The sequence below is a fragment of the Acipenser ruthenus genome, chromosome 26, assembly GCF_902713425.1.
Source record: "Acipenser ruthenus chromosome 26, fAciRut3.2 maternal haplotype, whole genome shotgun sequence".
NCBI classification, from domain to species: Eukaryota; Metazoa; Chordata; class Actinopteri; order Acipenseriformes; family Acipenseridae; genus Acipenser; species Acipenser ruthenus.
This window is the reverse complement of record NC_081214.1, coordinates 15,767,850-15,786,473: the sequence shown is the minus strand read 5'-3', so window position 1 is coordinate 15,786,473 and position 18,624 is coordinate 15,767,850. Positions and strand designations below refer to the sequence as shown.

Sequence of the window (18,624 nt, the reverse complement as noted above, 5' to 3'; positions counted from 1 at the left end):
AACATGCCGTTTTGGTTGTCATTTATTACATTCCACATAACACTGCAACCTCAAAACAATCCATACCGCGTGGGAAACAGGTGTTGTATGATGTGTGCTGAAATGTAAACTACTTCACAGTACATTAGGTTTTAATGAACAGTTTGGGTTTTCTTAAGATTTAACTTTATACACATTATCTAGTAAAACATTAAGCCCCTTCAGTTGTTTTAATGTAAAGTTTATTTAGCAAGGTTTGTAAACTGATGACTGACACCCAGCATGTTTTAAATAGAACTTTTTATTTTATTTTTTAATTAAATCCTTATGTGAGAAGACAATATAGCATCTTTTTATAACACCATCAAAGTTTAAAAAAATAAAATAAAATTACAATACCTTTTCTTGACCTTTTTACTATGGCTAGCCAACATCAGCTTGTTTAAAAAAAACTTGAATTGCAGTCCTGAGTACAACTTAGGCACTTGGAAATAATTGACTGCTCCTTCCCCATCAAGCCACAGTGCGGTCACAAGCCCCTTGTTATAGGGTTAGTTTTACATATGTTCAGCTCTAAACATTTAGCGAGAACCTGAGCCAACTGTTTGTCAAAGACTACTTAAGAAACGCCACTTTGTGGGAAGTAAAGTAAATACTTAGCTTTCCAGCTCATGAAATCACTTCCCACAGGAATATTAAATATTACTTATAAAAGTGTGATATTTCTGTCACCGTATACTATGTAAATGTTTTGAGAGAGACTCGATTTTCTGAGATTTAGAAAAGGTAGTGTGTATCCATTCTGGTTGAGTTGTATCATCACCTTGATGAATTGGGCAACCCTGTCAAAGTTTTCATCAGCCAGTTAATTGAGTTTATTTAAAAAGGAATTACTCTTTTCAGCATGGGTCCTCTTTTCTTAACATTCACGAGACCCTGTTCAGTGTGTTTTTAAAATGGCTCTGATATCGCTGACATGCTCATTTATTTCAGCTTTTAGCCTTGTAGAACCTCTCAGGTTGTCTTGTACTGCATTTTAAACACTAACTTGCAATGGACAGTTATTTACTACAGTACAGAAAAAATAAACCAACTAATAGAAAGAACCCTACCCTTCAGTAAGTACTGTTCTTCACAGTAATCATTTCTGAAGGCCATGACAGACAAATATCCCCCTGATTAATCAGCATTGCTAATTAATGAATAGTATTTGGGAGACCACAGCATGTTTCCATCTGCTATTGGCACCAGCTTAGTGATTTGAAATCCGGCGTTGTTTATTTCCATTAGCAATCAAGATCAAATCGATTTCAAGTGGAACTCTTTTAGCCCCAGTTCGTCGCGGGCTGGCAGAATTCTATCTCTCTTACTCACCCTGACGCACTGGATGCGAGACGTGTTTTAAATCTGCGACTGTTGGCTGAACATGAAGCATATGAATATATTATCCTGTCAGGGAAATATTGGAGGAAATAATTAAGAATTAGAAATTGTACGGAAAAAAATAAACATACAGGTGATGTTTGACTTGTGTGTAATGTCGCAGTGACTATGGACTACCTTACCTTACTTGAGCTGTCCACGATTAGTGCTAATCGGCCCCAGTTCTGCATTTATTCATCTGTCCCAATACTTGTTGGAAACTATTCAGATAGCAAATGATTTGGCGCCATATCTTTATGCTGACTGATTGAATTTGTGTTGTTGTGAGGGGGTGGTTTTGTGTTCTTGGAAATGCAAATACATGGTGATTTTATACAGTCATTTGGGCTGGAGTTCTGGAAAAAACATTCACTGCTAAACAATGAAACTTGACACGGGGAGCCACCGAGTAATGGTCAACCAACTTCTAAGACTGCCACTCTTCAGCTGGACTTTTCATAGACGGTTAAAAAAATAAAATAAATAAAATGCAAAGAAATAAAAAGGCAATGTAAATGACAGTTGTCTTTTATAGATGCAATTACAGTGAACTGGACTGATTCAAGAAATAAGATTAACTACTTTAAAGATTAAAAAGGGGATGGATTTAATATCCACCATAAAAGTATTCACTATTAAAATACAGTTTGTTTTTGCGCTTTTAAAATAGCACCCCTACCAAAGTGAATTGGTTATCAAGTTCCGAGCTGTACTGGTATGGTGACATATTTGCACAGGTTGGAACACTTGTTAGCCAATCAGATTGCTCCCTCTGTTCTAGCCATTTTATAATGAGATTCTTTCTTTTTATACTGTGTTATTTTTTCTTTCGCAGGGTCTGTCCATCCGTGGGAACGTGCAACATGACCTCAATTATTCTGCTTTTAACATGGCAGCTCCCAATACATATTTCCCCTTCAATGTAGCCGCACTCGGCACAATGTCGAACCAGCAGTTGGAGGTAAGTAATGAGAGCCAAATGGATGGAACTTTCTTTGGGAGCTAATTGTGACATGTAACTATGTGAGTAATTGATTGATATCGTATACTTTTAATAGTCAAATATGTATAGCTAGTCAAACATAACTTGAACCAAGAGAAGTGCTGAATCGTGAGCCAGTTCATTCAGACTTGCTTACTGGCTTACTAAACTGAGAGAGCTGTGGCTTGACTGTCAGGTTTGCATACCGTCTTGCTCAAAAGTGTAATGTAATTTTGTTTTTATCCGTTAACAAATTCTAATGACGTTTTACCTTCCTGTTTTGAAACCCGCTCTCAGGCTTACTGATCACCTACATATCCGGATCAGGTTGTGTTTAACACTAACTGCAACCCATGTGCCCAAGCAGAGTCATGTAAATGGTCATGTTGTGCATGAACGGTTTAATCCCTTGTATGATGGTCTTGGATTGTTCTGTTATAAGTGTATGTCTATCTCTGCGTCTGCGAATCTGACTTCCCAGGTGTTTTCTTTCAGGATCTTATTAACCAAGGGAGAGAGAAAGTTGTGGAGGCCAGCACTCAGATAACATCAGTAACTCGAGAACCCCTCGAAGATATCATTGGAAATGTGGTGAGTGGCTGCAGTAGATTTATTCTGGAGGTTTATTATACAGAAAGCTAAGTGTTACATGCCTCGTACGAATCATCTTGCATATGAGACTTTTACATTAATCTTTGTTTATCTCCCAATAAAGTCTCTGCAGATTCAGGTGGACATGTGCAGGGCATTTCCATCTTCACGTTCTGCGTTTTTGTTATAATGCAGAGATGCCAACGGCTACGATTTAGCCGTAGCAGTTACTGTTTGAGGTTCTGCTCCGGCACTGTGTCAAAGGAGTATAATACTACGATTTTTATAAATAAATAAATGATGGATACTCCCCAAACATTTATGAAATATTATTTCGATACCATGTGTGTGCTTTCCTGTTTAAATTTTTTTTATTAGTTAATTGTTCTAAATACTGTATTTCACTGACAGTTTTTATTATGGCATTTTAACTAACTTACTAAAAGCTCTGAGCAGGGTTGCTTAGTAACCAGTTTAGGGGTCCTTCAGAAACTGCTGCGCAAATATCGCTTTGCTATCGTTATCAATCGCATGTTTACTTGGTTGCTTATCAGTAAGGCTAGAGTGTTTGAATCTCACGTCTACTGCGAATACTGTGGGACAGACTTCTCTGTGAAACATGATGAGCGTCACGAATGTATCACTCACATAGGTACGAAGAAACACCAGCAATACGCACAATCTCCCCCCATTATTGTATGTCTGAGGTTTAACTCACTTTAAATAATGTAATTAATTTTTGAATGCTTCACAGCATTTTGTGTTTTTTGATAGTTGCAGAGTAGTACAAATTTAAATTAAAAAAAAATATTTCAGTCCAGGTTTGACAGCACTTACGAGATCCTAAAACGCTTTTCATTACTAATATTTAAATCCAGAATAAATAGAATTCAAAATTTAAAAAAAGGAAAAAAAATATTTTTAAAGTGTTGTTTTTTTTTTGTTTTTTTTTGTTTTTTTTTTTCTAAATGCTATGTGTTTACAATTACCAAAATTCTAGGTTGAACAGCAAAAATGAGGTCATTGGCTTGCCAAAGCCTAAGAACCTTTTAATTTGTAGGCATTAGCAGCCACTGGCCTAAAAAAAAAAATCTGCCTCGCTACACTCAGCTCATGCTACTATTTTCTCCTTTAAGAAGTTGTCATCTCTGTATAATGTTGGCTAAACCTCTGATGCACTGTTTATGGTTTCTTTCTCTTGTAGTGGAAAGAAAATCCCAACCTGAATGAGGCTCAGGTTCAGTCCATGGCACTGGGAAGGCAGGCTAGCGTGGAGCTAGAACTCAAACGCAGGGAGGCAGTGTACAGAGATGTACTCACAAAGCAGCAAACGGTAAATATTAACTGCATGGGTTTTTTTTGGTTTTTTTTATCTACTAACCAAAACCCTTTGCGTGTTCCAGAATTGGCATTGCATTTCAAAAGACAATTTAAAGATTTATATTATTCCTTAAGCCTTAATAGAAGACTAAGATCTACTCACTAATTTTTACAATGTGTATATCATTTTCACAACCAGTTGTTTTTTTATATTCCTGTTATTGCCAACAGCATTGTAGATAATATTTGATGGCAAGTTGCCGTCTTTCTGTCAAAGAATACATGTTTCCTGCAACAAATGAATTGGCACACTGTATTATGCAATGTTTTTTTAGGGGGTATTGCCACAAAATTTTGAAAAATGCCAAGCCCTTGCCAAACACAAGCAATCATGCTTTCATATTGTATTTATAAAATTAATTCATTAGAAAGTTCAAAACAAGAGCTGAATGCAAGAAAAGAGACAATTCCAGGTTAAAGCAAATGCGTTGGACTCTCTTTCAGCAAATTAAAACAACTTCTTACTTCACAGCTAATCATGTATATCCAGAAGGTGTTAACAGACAGAAAAATACACGAGCAGCAAATGGCAATGCAGAGAGCTACGCTGTTGAACCGCATGGCAATGCCCAAAGGAGCCATGGGCGGCGGGCAGGGAGGGTTCAGCCAGCTGGACCTGATGGGACTGTATCAGCAGATGACCGGTGGAATGCAGCCCCCGCCTCTGCAGCGAGTACCATCTCCTGCAAACCAGATGAAGAGCAAAAACCCAGGGCCTTCCCAAGGAAACTAGCGCTGCATGGCCAGCCAGCCAGCAGGCCCTGCTGTACACTGAAACAGGAACATGCAAGCCCGCCCGCCCTTCAAGTAAAAACAAAATGCTTATTTTGTAGATAAGGGCAATGTAATACACACAAGGGATCTGCTATTTTAATTGAAAAACTGTGTACATAGCCTTAATTTTATTCAAGTTTAATTACTGTAAGCCCTGTTTTAACTGTTTTTAATACTCTAAACAGTGCTTTTGCTTAATTTTTTTTTTTGCATTTCTGTCTCGTGGTCCATTTAGTTTTTTTCAGTTTTCTAATTTCCAAAACCCATCCAAATTCATTTTATAACAATAGAGGACATTAAACTGGGACCACCGCCTTGCTAATTGACATAGGTATTGATGAAAACATCCTGATGCTTACTGTAGCACCTGCCCGCTAACCTTTTTTTTTTTTTTATGGATGGCAGGAAATAAAAATGATATTGCACGAGGACACAGTTAAAAGGTCTAATGCTGGAGAAAAAAACAAAAAAAAACGGACCACTTGAGACAAATGTTATGTTATGGCCTTATATGTTGTAACATGAAGAGATACAAAAATATTACAGAAATGAAAGTCGTGTTCAGTATAGGAAGTATTTTTTGTATAATGCTTTGAAGTGATTATCTTAGTAGTAGTTGTAAAAAAAAAAAAAAAAAAAAAAGAAGAAACAAAAAAAGATTGCCTGTATTGTTACAAAATTGCTTGCTAAATTCTCTGACTTTTTGTAACCTGACTTCTGGTTGTAAAGTGTTATTTGCTTAATATTGTGTTCCTGTATATGTTATTTTTTGTCCCAGTTGTGTAGTAATGTTTCAGTACATCAGTTCACTTCCAATGCTGAAGTTGCACAGCTGTGATGACTTAATTTCTTGAAAAGAAAAAATATATAAATAAGGTCAATAGCGTTCATTCTGGAGATAAACTCCTTTTGATTGCCCAAAGTGTATTTTGAGAAATGTACAGGCACAGCTGTTCTGAATTGTATTCTTTTTGCAAGAATGTTGTTTCATGCTAGAGATTCACCTATTTGTTTTGCTATTACCGGTAACCTGCTATTTACTAGTTACGTATTTAATATCACATTTAATAAAAGTGACCAAAAGGGTGTTTCTCTTGTATTTATACTGGGATTATTTCTTCACTTCTTTTGGTTTAAATTGGTTTCAAGTTTATATTTTCACTGGTCGTCATTTTCAGGCGATAGAATAAAAGTAACCCTCCAGAAAGTACGTAATACTATGAAATAAAATATCTCAAATCTTGATGTTAAAGCCCTGTTAAAAACAGGCACATTTGATGTAATAATGTGAGATTCTGCACAAATCATTAAGACAAACATAAAATAAAAATCTGAAAGCTCAAAGTAGAGAAAATAAATTGTTTCAACATTTAGTTTACAGTAGGTCTACACATTGCACTGTGCAAAATGAAAAGTCCCTTTGAAAGTATTTTTATCTGATCACTTTATTTAAAGAAAATTACACTGCAGGTACGATCATATCCAAGCCCGACTGACATCCCATTTCAATCAACAGGTGCACTCTGCTTCCAACAAACGTAACATTTTTACATACTTCATTTTTTTCCTTCAGACCCATGCTGTTATCATTGTATTTTTATTGTATTACATTTTGCGATCAGCTTTATTTTATGATCCCAGTCAGTCCAACAGTAATCAAATATGTTTATTTATATGGTGTTGCCTATTGCTAATGTATAGTTAAAAAAAAAATAATAATCTGGCTGGCATACAGGCATAGGTTACAGATGCAGCTTTTAAACTTCCTTTCCCTTGTCCAAATGTGATATTGCAGATCACACATACTGTGGCATACTGTAGGTAAGCAGTGTAGTTTTCCTTTCTTTTACCTTACGATACAGGTTTGGGAACACATTCTATATTTTTTACTTATAGTTATAAAGCAAGCATGGTGGTAAAAGCATGACTGATGTGCAAGGTGAGTCATATAGTCAAGGGAGCACAGGTTCACGTCCTGGCTGGGCCTAATACCCATCATAAAGTGTTGATTTTGGACTCGGCACCCCTGTGGGGGCCGGTATCTTGACAATATCTGCTGACGAGCTCCGTGGTGTAAAGAGGCAATTGGATCAGAGGATGCCCACTGACCTTCAATTCTCCTGATCTGCTGTGGGGACTTGTCTGTTAAGGTGTATTGTGAAGTTTGCCCTGCTTTAGTTTTTGTAATATTAGAAGTCTAGGTTCTGGTGTTCAAGCTTCCATACCTGAGTTTTTCATGCTTGTATGCATTTATTCAGCATTGCCATGAACGTTGCATTAGAAGAGTTCTACGCATCATATAATGGCCTACACTGCAGAAAAATAACGCACATTCAACATCTTTGTTGTGACAACAGCAAAATAATAATGGACTGCACATACCTCCTGTAGTAAATAAACACAAATCTCTTCACTAGCAACATATACAAATCAAAATAACCTCCATAATTTAAATGCTGACCCCTGAAGAGGATTACAATGATATTCAACAAGAAAATACTGAAACAATGACAAAAAAAAATCTTTCAAATGGTTACAAAAGCAAAAGCAGTTCCACCCTACTGTACATTTAAAGCTTGAATTGTATTTCTGGGCCCTTGTGACATGAATAAACCATTGTATTGCCACCAGATTGCCTCAATAAAATTCCATCCCCATTATGTATTTTTGTGTGGACTTCATTCCTTGTATTTTAAAACATTTTAAAAGTAAAATGCTTTTTTATTTTTTCTTTTGCGTTGGTCATTTGCATTTTCACATTTTTCTTTTCTGAGCTGTTTTTATTTCTTCTGCCAGTTTTTCGTTCTTTTTTTTTCTTTCCATTTCACTCCCCAGGGAACTATCGTTCACAGCTCCAGAAATCTGCCAGCAAAGAAGCAAAACTAACTTCGGCAGATGTTGCGAGTTTGATCCCATCCCTTAACAATGAAGAGTTTATCATCGCTCTACCAACTTCAGCATATTTGGCTTATTGCATTTTGTCGTATCTTGTGTTATTTTCTTTATTTTGTTTATAACTTTTCTTTGGTGCAGCAGCTGTGTAAATCTGATCCATTATTGGCAACTACATTTTTCAGTATTTTTCTGCTCACTTTTAAGCAAGCTTTCTAGCATAAATCTGGGTTTTCAACTTCAGAGCTATACTGTACAGCTACGGCCAAAGGTTTTGCATCACCCTATAGAATGAACTCATTTTGCTTCATAGTCGAATGAAAGATGCTGAATAATGTTATGCTAACATTGAATTGCACCACAATCCCAGCCAGGCTGTAGATCAAACCCCACGAGTCCCGCAGCATCACAATCCCAGCCAGGCTGTAGATCAAACCCCACGAGTCCCGCAGCATCTCAATCCCAGCCAGACTGTAGATCAAACCCCTCGAGTCCCACAGCATCTCAATCCCAGCCAAGCTGTAGATCAAACCCCACGAGTCCCGCAGCATCACAATCCCAGCCAGGCTGTAGATCAAACCCCACGAGTCCCGCAGCATCACAATCCCAGCCAGGCTGTAGATCAAACCCCACGAGTCCCGCAGCATCACAATCCCAGCCAGGCTGTAGATCAAACCCCACGAGTCCCGCAGCATCACAATCCCAGCCAGGCTGTAGATCAAACCCCACGAGTCCCGCAGCATCACAATCCCAGCCTGCCTGTAGATCAAACCCCACGAGTCCCGCAGCATCTCAATCCCAGCCAGACTGTAGATCAAACCCCTCGAGTCCCACAGCATCTCAATCCCAGCCAAGCTGTAGATCAAACCCCACGAGTCCCGCAGCATCACAATCCCAGCCAGGCTGTGTAGATCTAACCCCACGAGTCCCGCAGCATCTCAATCCCAGCCAGACTGTAGATCAAACCCCTCGAGTCCCACAGCATCTCAATCCCAGCCAGACTGTAGATCAAACCCCACGAGTCCCGCAGCATCTCAATCCCAGCCAGGCTGTAGATCAAACCCCACGAGTCCCGCAGCATCACAATCCCAGCCAGGCTGTAGATCAAACCCTGCGAGTCCCGCAGCATCACAATCCCAGCCTGCCTGTAGATCAAACCCCACGAGTCCCGCAGCATCACAATCCCAGCCAGGCTGTAGATCAAACCCCGCGAGTCCCGCAGCATCTCAATCCCAGCCAGGCTGTAGATCAAACCCCATGAAACCCGCAGCATCTCAATCCCAGCCAGGCTGTAGATCAAACCCCGCGAGTCCCGCAGCATCACAATCCCAGCCAGGCTGTAGATCAAACCCCGCGAGTCCCGCAGCATCACAATCCCAGCCAGGCTGTAGATCAAACCCCACGAGTCCCACAGCATCTCAATCCCAGCCAAGCTGTAGATCAAACCCCACGAGTCCCGCAGCATCTCAATCCCAGCCAGGCTGTAGATCAAACCCCACGAGTCCCGCAGCATCACAATCCCAGCCAGGCTGTAGATCAAACCCTGCGAGTCCCGCAGCATCACAATCCCAGCCTGCCTGTAGATCAAACCCCACGAGTCCCGCAGCATCACAATCCCAGCCAGGCTGTAGATCAAACCCCACGAGTCCCGCAGCATCACAATCCCAGCCAGGCTGTAGATCAAACCCCGCGAGTCCCGCAGTATTACAATCCCAGCCAGGTTCACAGAGTGCACAGAGCGAGTTCCTGCCAGAGCCAAGGCTATCTGCACTCTGTTTTGTTGTTTTTATTTAAAGGGTAATACAGTACAACAGCTAGGAGCCTATACTTATTAATAAACTATTTAGATGTTGGAGCTCAGTTTGGCACCTCGATGCTGGTGGAGAGCGGCTCAGCCAGTCGAGAGAGTTCTGCATTTCAGCTTTAAAACAGTGTGGGCCCAGTCTCTGAAGAATGTAAACATACAGGCAGGATCGCTACATCTGGAGAAGGGTTCTCGTCCATAACTATTAAACACTTAATAATGCTCAATTTACAAACACTAAAAGAATGTTAATAAATTCAATGACAAAGTCTTTTTCAATCTTTTTGAAGACATTGAAAAAGACTTCTAGTAGAAACATTTGTCATTTATTAAGTTCCATCTTGCATTCCATATATCGGAGCAGGGTCAAGACTGCAGATCTGACAGAGGCAGGACAGTAGGGCTGGCAGGACATTCTGTATCCAGGTGCAGATATACATTCCAAAAGGAGCAGTCTTGAAAGCAGTGAGACAAAGGGCCACTCTGGACTTTGCTGCTGATACTTTCTGGCAACATCCCTGATCAAGTGATTATCATTGAGAAATGGCCACATACCCCCTCAGAACAACTGAAACATCTTGCCTTCCTGGTTGCCCATGGTGATCCAATGCCCTATTAATAATCTTCAGGCATGTTTTTTTGCGATATCATTCTGTAGTTTCTTTGGTTTTGTGATGTTCATGTAGTTTTTTTTCCATTTGTATTACGTCTCAAACCTACAGTTCTAGGTGATGCAAATCTTTTGGTGGTAGCTGTATTGTAATGATCATTGCGTTGGGAGTTTTATCTTTTCAAACGGACCATCTTGAAGCAGTGTGGAGTAGTGGTTAGGGCTCTGGACTCTTGACCGGAGGGTTGTGGGTTCAATCCCCAGTGGGGGACACTGCTGTTGTACCCTTGAGCAAGGTACTTTACCTAGATTGCTCCAGTAAAAACCCAACTGTATAAATGGGTAATTGTATGTAAAATAATGTGATATCTGTATAATGTGAAATAATGTATAATGTGATATCTTGTAACAATTGTAAGTCGCCCTGGATAAGGGCGTCTGCTAAGAAATAAAAAAAAAAAAAAAAAAAAACAGTTGAGTGTTTTCTGTGTTTGTGAACACTGGGAACCCTGCACAGGCCTCCTTGATAGTCGTAGGATAAACAGCAGACCAGTAATCACGTCTGTTATGACTTAGCAGGTCAAAAGTGTTATAGGACATCTTGCATTTGCCACTAGGGAACTGAGCAAACCCATTTCTGCATCTACAGTATCTCTCCATTACCACACCCATACGCAGTGCACACTTCAAGGACATATTTTACTGAATTATTATTATTTTTTTATTATTAGGTTAACTGCAAATTGTAAACATCATAGTTACTGTGTATCCAGAATGGTATATGGCTTGAGGTAATCAGACCTCTCTGTAAATGGTTACCAAGCAACGGAATTGGAAACTGACTTGAAATGGGTTACCCAGGTCCTCAGATCAGGAAGAAATTGGATGACTTGTGTGTGTGTGCATATATATGTGCTATTGACAATTTCCAACACAATTGTAGGTCTGTTATCACTTGGTATGTGAGATATGCTTTTGTATACCATATAAATGCTCCCTGAATTACACTCTGAAAAAAAGCTGACTCCTCCAACTTCTGTACAGGAATTGGAGGCAGTAATCATTAATCAATGAATCAGAACAATTTAAACATCTTTCAGACTCACTTTCATGTTGAATGACCTGTCACCCGATTGACAGTTGTGTGGCAGGTGATTGCTTTGCTAATGTGTTTTATATATGTGTGTATAATATATATATATATATATATATATATATATATATATACATACACACACACACACATTTTTTTGTTCAGCTTGAACTGATGCGGCCTTATTAATTTGACTTGTGAGATTTTGCTATGAGAGGCAAATCTTTAAACCTCATTTGAGTGTGAATGCAAACCCTGTTGTTCAACACAAACATTAAAACACCAATTAAAAACACCCGAGCACCTGATATTACAGGACCATTTTATTGTCTTATTATTCATCTGTTTGTTTTTCTTTAAGATCTTATTTCATTAGAATCTATAGTTTATTACAAAATAAATTCTTTGCAATAAATAAATATACTTTTATATATAATACATATAAAATAAATATAATGTACATTTTATAAATAGTTCCATCCATATGTACACCATCTTTTTAATAATGTTCCCTAGAGCTGGAACATCACGCGTCTTCCTCAGTTCATTATCCAATTTATTAAAACATTTTTTTTTCTTTAAATATATTATAGCTTTAAGCTTATTTGCAGCAGCATTTTGTCCACATTGTGATATCATTACTGGAGGTTCTCAGTGTGGGTAACAGTTTAGACTTTTCCTTTATAAGAATCTGAGAGGAGCTCCAACACAGATCTACATCAACTATTAAATATGAAACGGTAGTGGTGAATTTAAGTGCTTGTCTTCTAACATCTAGTACTGGGAATTCTGGAATTCTGAAAACCCCCCTATATGCATCGCTGGGCATGTCACATGTCACCTGTAGTGGAACAGGTCTCGATATGCCACTGGGATTTTATCAGGGTCCACAGGCCTTGGTAAAAAATGGGTAAATTTTTGATGTTTTTTAGTCCGGTATCCTTCTCTCGGTGATCCGTCTTTATTCAAGGCCACATAGTAATATTTCCCCGTGTCAGAATGCTTAAACAGAGTGGAAGCGTAGGTGTTGTACCAGTTCTCTTCAAACTGCTCCCGGAACACGCATTCAGCCGTTAGCTTCTTCTGCAAGACAAAACGGGGTCAGAGTTATTAGTGGCTTAAGCGTTGTGGTGCAGTTAATGAAAGAGCTTGTGTGCTAGCCTGGGAGGAACAGTTAGGCAGCCCCTGCAGCTCCAACATAAAGACCAGGTGGTCAAGCAATCACTCAGGCAGATCGCATGTCACATCTTTTTGTAGCTCATGTTGAAAAGACCAGCACAGTATTTGGTAAGAGACAGCTTTTAGTTTTAGTGCAATATCAAAATGGGAATCAAAAGACTCAAGGGTGTTCACTCAGTGTCACTCACAAGCTGAAATACTATTGCTATTACCAAATGACCTTTTCATGTGCATTTTATTTATGAGCAGATCAATTCTGGAATAGTATACGCTGCACTGCTATTGATTCTGAGTTACGGGCAAACAAGACATGTTAACATATAGTTCACTTGTTCAGAGTATGTGCACAGAATGTGAAATATTACTGTACTGGGAAACACCTGTGTTGCAGTCTCTTTGTAGCCAGTGTGCATTTTGCTGCCTCATAGATGCAGAACATTCATAAACTGTAGCGCTACTGAGACCATGTTCACATTACTATATAGGTTTAGCTGATGCTACAAAGAGGGAGATGTTATGAGGTAAATATCCTTCTAGTGTGTTGTATTTTCTACTGTATTATGACTGTAATTTTAACAATGTGTTGGTGCTGAGACTAGCTTTACATCTTAATAAAATACCTTCCTTTTTGCTCAGTATATGCTTTCTTTGATACTTAGGTTTGGGGAAACAAATAATCACTTAATTCTAACTTCTCAGGACACAATTTAGGTGGACCTTACACAAGATAAACATGATGCATAAAGAGAAAGGGTGGTCCCTCCAGTACAGGACAGACCTGAGGCATGGAGACTTTAACTGCACCCTCACCCTCGAAGGGTGGTCCCTCCGGTACAGGACAGACCTGAGGCATAGAGACTGAACTGCTCCCTCATCCTCAAAGGGTGGTCCCTCCAGTACAGGACAGACCTGAGGCATGGAGATTGAACTGCTCCCTCACCCTCGAAGGGTGGTCTCTCCGGTACAGGACAGAGCTGCGGCATGGAGACTGAACTGCTCCCTCACCCTCAAAGGGTGGTCCCTCCAGTCCAGGCAGGTTTGAGGCACTTCCTAAACCCCTAAGAGAAAAGGTGGTTCACATTGCTACTGCCTGCACCCATTGAACGTCTCCAGCACTGCCAATGCAGCACCTGGAACAAAATTCATCACAAGGTAATTATGGGCTGCTTTCAATTCAAATGAAATCAATCACCATGTTAACCTTTCCATCTTTCTTTCCTATTTGTGCCATGACACAGCTAGTCTGTACTGGGTACACTTCACAACAGCCTCCCATCACCACCACTTATAAAAAGAAACCCTGAGGACTCTCAATGCTTTGTTGTACCCTTCTCTCTCTCTCTCTCTCTCTCTCTCTGCAATTTGTGCAATCCCTGGCTGGTTCAGCAGGTGTGATGTTGAATCGCAGTTCAGGCACTGTGTAACACAAGCAGCATGGGAAAAAATCCCTGCATTGTGGTTTATGCGACAGGGAACACTAAGCCCAAAGAGGAATAATCTGGTTAGGAAACATAATCACTGGAGCACAAGGGAAAAGGCACACAAAAACTTTGGTGTCTTCTTGGTTTATGGGAATTACATTTTTTTTATTTTTACGCTACCCATATTAAAGATGCTCATAGTAGTCTGTAGACCATGTGCGGAGCCAAGGGGATATCTAACAACATGAGTCTGCAGTAGTATTGCAGCGTGTTAATATTACGTAGAAAAACGGAATCATGTTTTCAACACAAGGTGATTATTGTTTTAGGCAGTGTGAAGATAATGTCTCCTTTTTTCATTTCAGAAGACGTTTTTAGTGGCAGTCAAAACTGGCATTTACAAATATAGGGCACAAAGCTCAGTCTCTTCATTTTGTATCAGTTGTTGGGGGTCTGTCAACTAATCTTGGGCATATTACCATCAAATATGTACTGTTGTTTAAAGAAAACAAAAAGAACAGCAGAGGTAGGGTTAATATGGAAAACAATAAGAACAGCAGAGGTAGGGTTAAAATGGAAAACAATACAAATAGCAGGGGTAGAGTTAATATGGAAAATTAAAACACTTTATTTTACTGCATTCTAAATTGAGCCCTAATTATGGTTCCGCTATATTTTTAGAAAGTACAAAATAATAAAGCAACAGTGATAAAGATAATGGATGTTCCTGGCTCTGTGTAACCTGCCACAAGGGATCTCAGGGTTTTCTGTCTCCAAGGTTCAGGCAATTCCAGGTGCAAAACCCAAAGCTGGCAAGAGTTTCAAATATTGATCTTTACACCCCTTTCTCATATTGCAGCACATGTCTGACTCATGTGCTCTGCATCCCTCATGTGTATTCTGTTATTAGCAAAGCTGCATCACCCTGTTGCAAGCCTGTTTCAGTCACTATGGCCAATACAGCAGATCTTACAGGCTAACATTGTGGTGATGGCAGGTGCTCCATTAGCACACAGCGATACCATGGGAAGGTTAAAAACTCAATGGAAACTTTAAGGGTCTATTTTAATAACTGAAACAGCTGTGGGTCTTAATACTGACACCCTAAACATTTATAATCCTGTTATTTAGAAGTTTCAGGGAAGATTATTATAGAGCTGTCTTTATCAAAGGAGCGTGGACCAATGTTTTAAAACCAAATTTTCTAACCTCTCATTAGCACTGGCAAAACAATCATTGTTTGTAATTTGTATTCAATTTGTAATATGCAGATGTCAAAGACAACTTGGGTAGTTGAAAAGATGCTGCTGCTTCCTTGTTTAAAAGGTGACCTAGCACACAGGAAGTGATTAAGTACCAGGAAGAACCAAATATTTAAGTGAAGTATAAAAAAGATCTTAAGATAAAAAAGAGGGACCAGTGATGATGTCATGCTAACAAGAGGCAAGAAAATGTATTTGCAGTTTTTTTTAAATGGTTTGCACTACTCTCTGCTTCTGTTCTGATCATTTCAAATAAACCGTATGAATAAATTCTGTTTGACCTCCTTTTTTGTTTTACATGATCTTGCTGCACTCGGCTCCCTCATATCCTTTAGCCAAATAATTACAATACCAAAATGTGGCTGCAAGGACCATGACTGTCTGCCAAAGTGCCTGACATGCAAACACTAATTTCACACTCTAGAAAAACCAATTAGAGTCCACACTCAGGATTTGTTTAGTCACAACTCCAGGTTTAGCACCCACTATTCTTTTGTTAATTAAGCAATTTATGCAAATTCCTTAGGGGAAATACAGATTGTGTCATAAAACTAACTGTCTGCACCTGTGTACACAACCTGTGCTGTGAAGCGTTTCGAATACGGTTCAGGTAATAAGTTTCAAACTTACCGACCCATAGAGCTCTCCCCTCTCATTCATCCCCAGGTAAAGTCCTGCATCAACCCCTCGGATACTGACCAGACCGACAGCCAGGCTAATAAACTCCAGAATTCCTTGAAAATACAATATATTTACAATCAGCTTGGGGTGGCCCGTATTGCACAAATCATGAACTGCTGTTCAAATGTGTAACATCAATAGGCCAGTTTAAAAAAAAAAAAAAAAAAAAAATCTAATTGCAGAAACGTGAAGGAACTCCTCAATTTAAAACACTGTATTAATTAAATATGCCTGTTGTGTCTTTCATTGCCCCTTGGTTGTTACAGGATATTACTTTTGCAATATAGCACAATAAAGGTAAGTTATGTACAAAACGAAATGTTAATGAATATAAAAAAAACACAAATTAAATTTAAAGTGTAAATATACACGTTTAAGTGCTAGTATGAACTGATTTCACAGTAAAAAGCGCCACAAGTTGTCAGGTCAGTATAATGATGTGTTTTTATTGATTATTACTCCATTTAAAACTATATTGATTGTAATACAATTCATACAATGTAGTATCTGGATATGTTTAGGTTGAAACAAAATTGTCATTTCCTTTGAGAACTACACTATAACAAAATAACTATTTGGTGGCTACTATTGATCATATATGTCAGCTGTGCATTACTTGATGCAGCACAACGGCGGTACCATCCCGTATGAACTACCGACATACAGAATGTCACATTGACCTTACCCGACCCATTAGCAGCGAGTTGAGAATTAAGATATATATAGATATATATATATATATATATATATATATATATATATATATATATATATATATATATATATATTATTCCTGATCTTTCTTTTTAGCGGTCAAGGTTTTCCCCTTTTTTTGCACCTGCAGAATAATTTACCAGAGCAGTCTTTGAAAATGAGAATGCACACATTTTTGTGGCATGAACACATTTGTTTATAATTCTAATTATAACTGCTGGCGGGATGGTTTATAATAGTTAACAGGGTATGTGGTCGTGTCGGCCCTGCTGAACAACATAAAAAAAATGAGACAGCTCTTTGGTCGCGTGTTTGCAACAGAGAAAAGACACCTGTTACAGCCTAGGCATATGAATAAGAAAAAAGAGGCTCATAGAAGGAAATCAGAAAATACATTACTGTTAATATGGAAACAAAATGAACCAGATGCTTTAACTATTTTTATATAGCACTGAAATATAACTCAAATGAAAGAGTTTTTTTGGGGGTTTTTTGGGAGGGATCTTGCAAGTTTGAAACAAACAGATGCATATCCAAATTCTTTAATTTGAAGTATGCAGAAGCACACCAATAACTTTAAAAGTATGTAATGTTTTATATACTTGGTTTATGCACAGAAAGAGAGAGCATGTGCAGCCTGTGTATCCAACACAGTAATGCATGATTTTAGAAACCCATTAGATCAAGGGTCTCCAGCCCTGGTCCTGGAGAGCCCCTATCCAGCAGGTTTTATAGGTGTCTTTACATCATCAGTGGCTAAAGATCTGGAACACCTGTTAATCTTGACTAATTAAGCGAATAACTGGTTCAATTAAGTTACTGAGAGATTCGTTTAAACAAAAACCGGCAGCCACAGTAGCTCCCCAGGACCAGGGCTGGAGACCCCTGCATTAGAGTGCGTGTGCAGCTGTGAGAAGTATCCTCCAGCTCGGGAGCTATTTAAAGTTTATCATCCCGATTTAAACGTTGGTGCTCTCTGTCAACTTCAAGTTCTTACCAAATCTGCTGTGGTCCTGTCGGGTTCCGTGCACGGTAGCATTGGGAAAAACCTCAAGGTGAAAACCCGTTCTACAGTAGAGCTGCCTTCGCCTCAAAATGCCTTTCAGGTGGGTGAAATCCGTGGGAGACCCCCTCTGCAACTTCCCCTCAATCTGTCCCAGCCTCTCATTCAAAACACCGGGAGAGTCGGACAGAGGAATATTCCCAAAGGCAGAAAATCCGTGTAAATCCAAATCGTGCGCTCCGAGAAAGCCCCCTACCTCCGCCATCGCAAAGGTGAAGTAAAATTAAAACTTCGCTTGAAGAGGAATCACGCTTGCTTTGGAGTGCAAACAAACAAAACACAGTAGTAATAAATAAATGAAAGAAAACACAATTTCACGAGTCGTTTCTGGAGCGTAATAACAAAAGACTTCGTTTTGATTGAATACTTTGTAAGAATCCCTTTTTCACTAACCTTCTTCGGATGGATACTGCCGTTTATATACATACTCCCCTTGCATTGACATATTGGAGATTTAAATAAGCCACGCCTGGCTGGCATCCATCCTTTTCTCACATCCATTGCTTGCTGAAAAATGTAAGTATACTCCCTCTTGTATTATTGTTATTATTATTAAAAAGCAGGACAAAGCTACAGATTGCCCTCAAGCAATGGAGCATGTCGCATTTTGGCAGAGATTTGTTCGCTGCTGATTAAACCATTCTGCCATGTGCTTGCCTCGGGACTGCAATATTAAGAAAAATTATAATTTTTGCAACAAACAAACAGATTAACCGCGTTCGGAATATAAAGGCAAGCAAATATACTGAAACTCCCAAGCATTTGCTTGAGTTCTGT

General features: G+C 39.1%; 2 protein-coding genes across 2 annotated transcripts in view; one reads left to right on the top strand and one right to left on the bottom strand.

Annotated features, from left to right (window-relative positions):
• Window positions 1–6,233, top strand: part of LOC117963337 (transcriptional regulator ATRX-like) — a 66,903-nt gene extending 60,670 nt beyond the window's left edge. Inside the window, exons 32-35 of the mRNA XM_059001388.1 lie at window positions 2,237–2,362; window positions 2,879–2,974; window positions 4,179–4,307; window positions 4,827–6,233. Of these exons, the coding sequence (XP_058857371.1) occupies window positions 2,237–2,362; window positions 2,879–2,974; window positions 4,179–4,307; window positions 4,827–5,087 (612 nt within the window). The 3' untranslated portion in view covers window positions 5,088–6,233. The remainder of the gene's footprint in view (window positions 1–2,236; window positions 2,363–2,878; window positions 2,975–4,178; window positions 4,308–4,826) is intronic.
• A 5,479-nt stretch (window positions 6,234–11,712) lies between these two features.
• LOC117963558 (fibroblast growth factor 16) lies at window positions 11,713–18,244 on the bottom strand. Its single transcript, XM_059001404.1, has 3 exons — window positions 17,782–18,244; window positions 16,020–16,123; window positions 11,713–12,610 (listed from the first exon to the last, which is right to left on the bottom strand). Exons 1-3 carry the CDS (start codon window positions 18,050–18,052, stop codon window positions 12,365–12,367), a joined length of 621 nt encoding a protein of 206 aa, XP_058857387.1. The 5' UTR covers window positions 18,053–18,244; the 3' UTR covers window positions 11,713–12,364.
• Window positions 18,245–18,624: the final 380 nt, after the last annotated feature.

Excerpts from the sequence above, each read along its gene's own strand:
- LOC117963558 (XM_059001404.1), bottom strand. The coding sequence starts at position 18,052 with ATGGCGGAGGTAGGGGGCTTTCTCGGAGCGCACGATTTGGATTTACAC. Across the intron at positions 16,124-17,781 it reads ACAGGACCACAGCAGATTTG|GAATTCTGGAGTTTATTAGC; the intron begins GTAAGAACTTGA and ends TGTATTTTCAAG. Across the intron at positions 12,611-16,019 it reads GGGGAGAGCTCTATGGGTCG|AAGAAGCTAACGGCTGAATG; the intron begins GTAAGTTTGAAA and ends TTTGTCTTGCAG.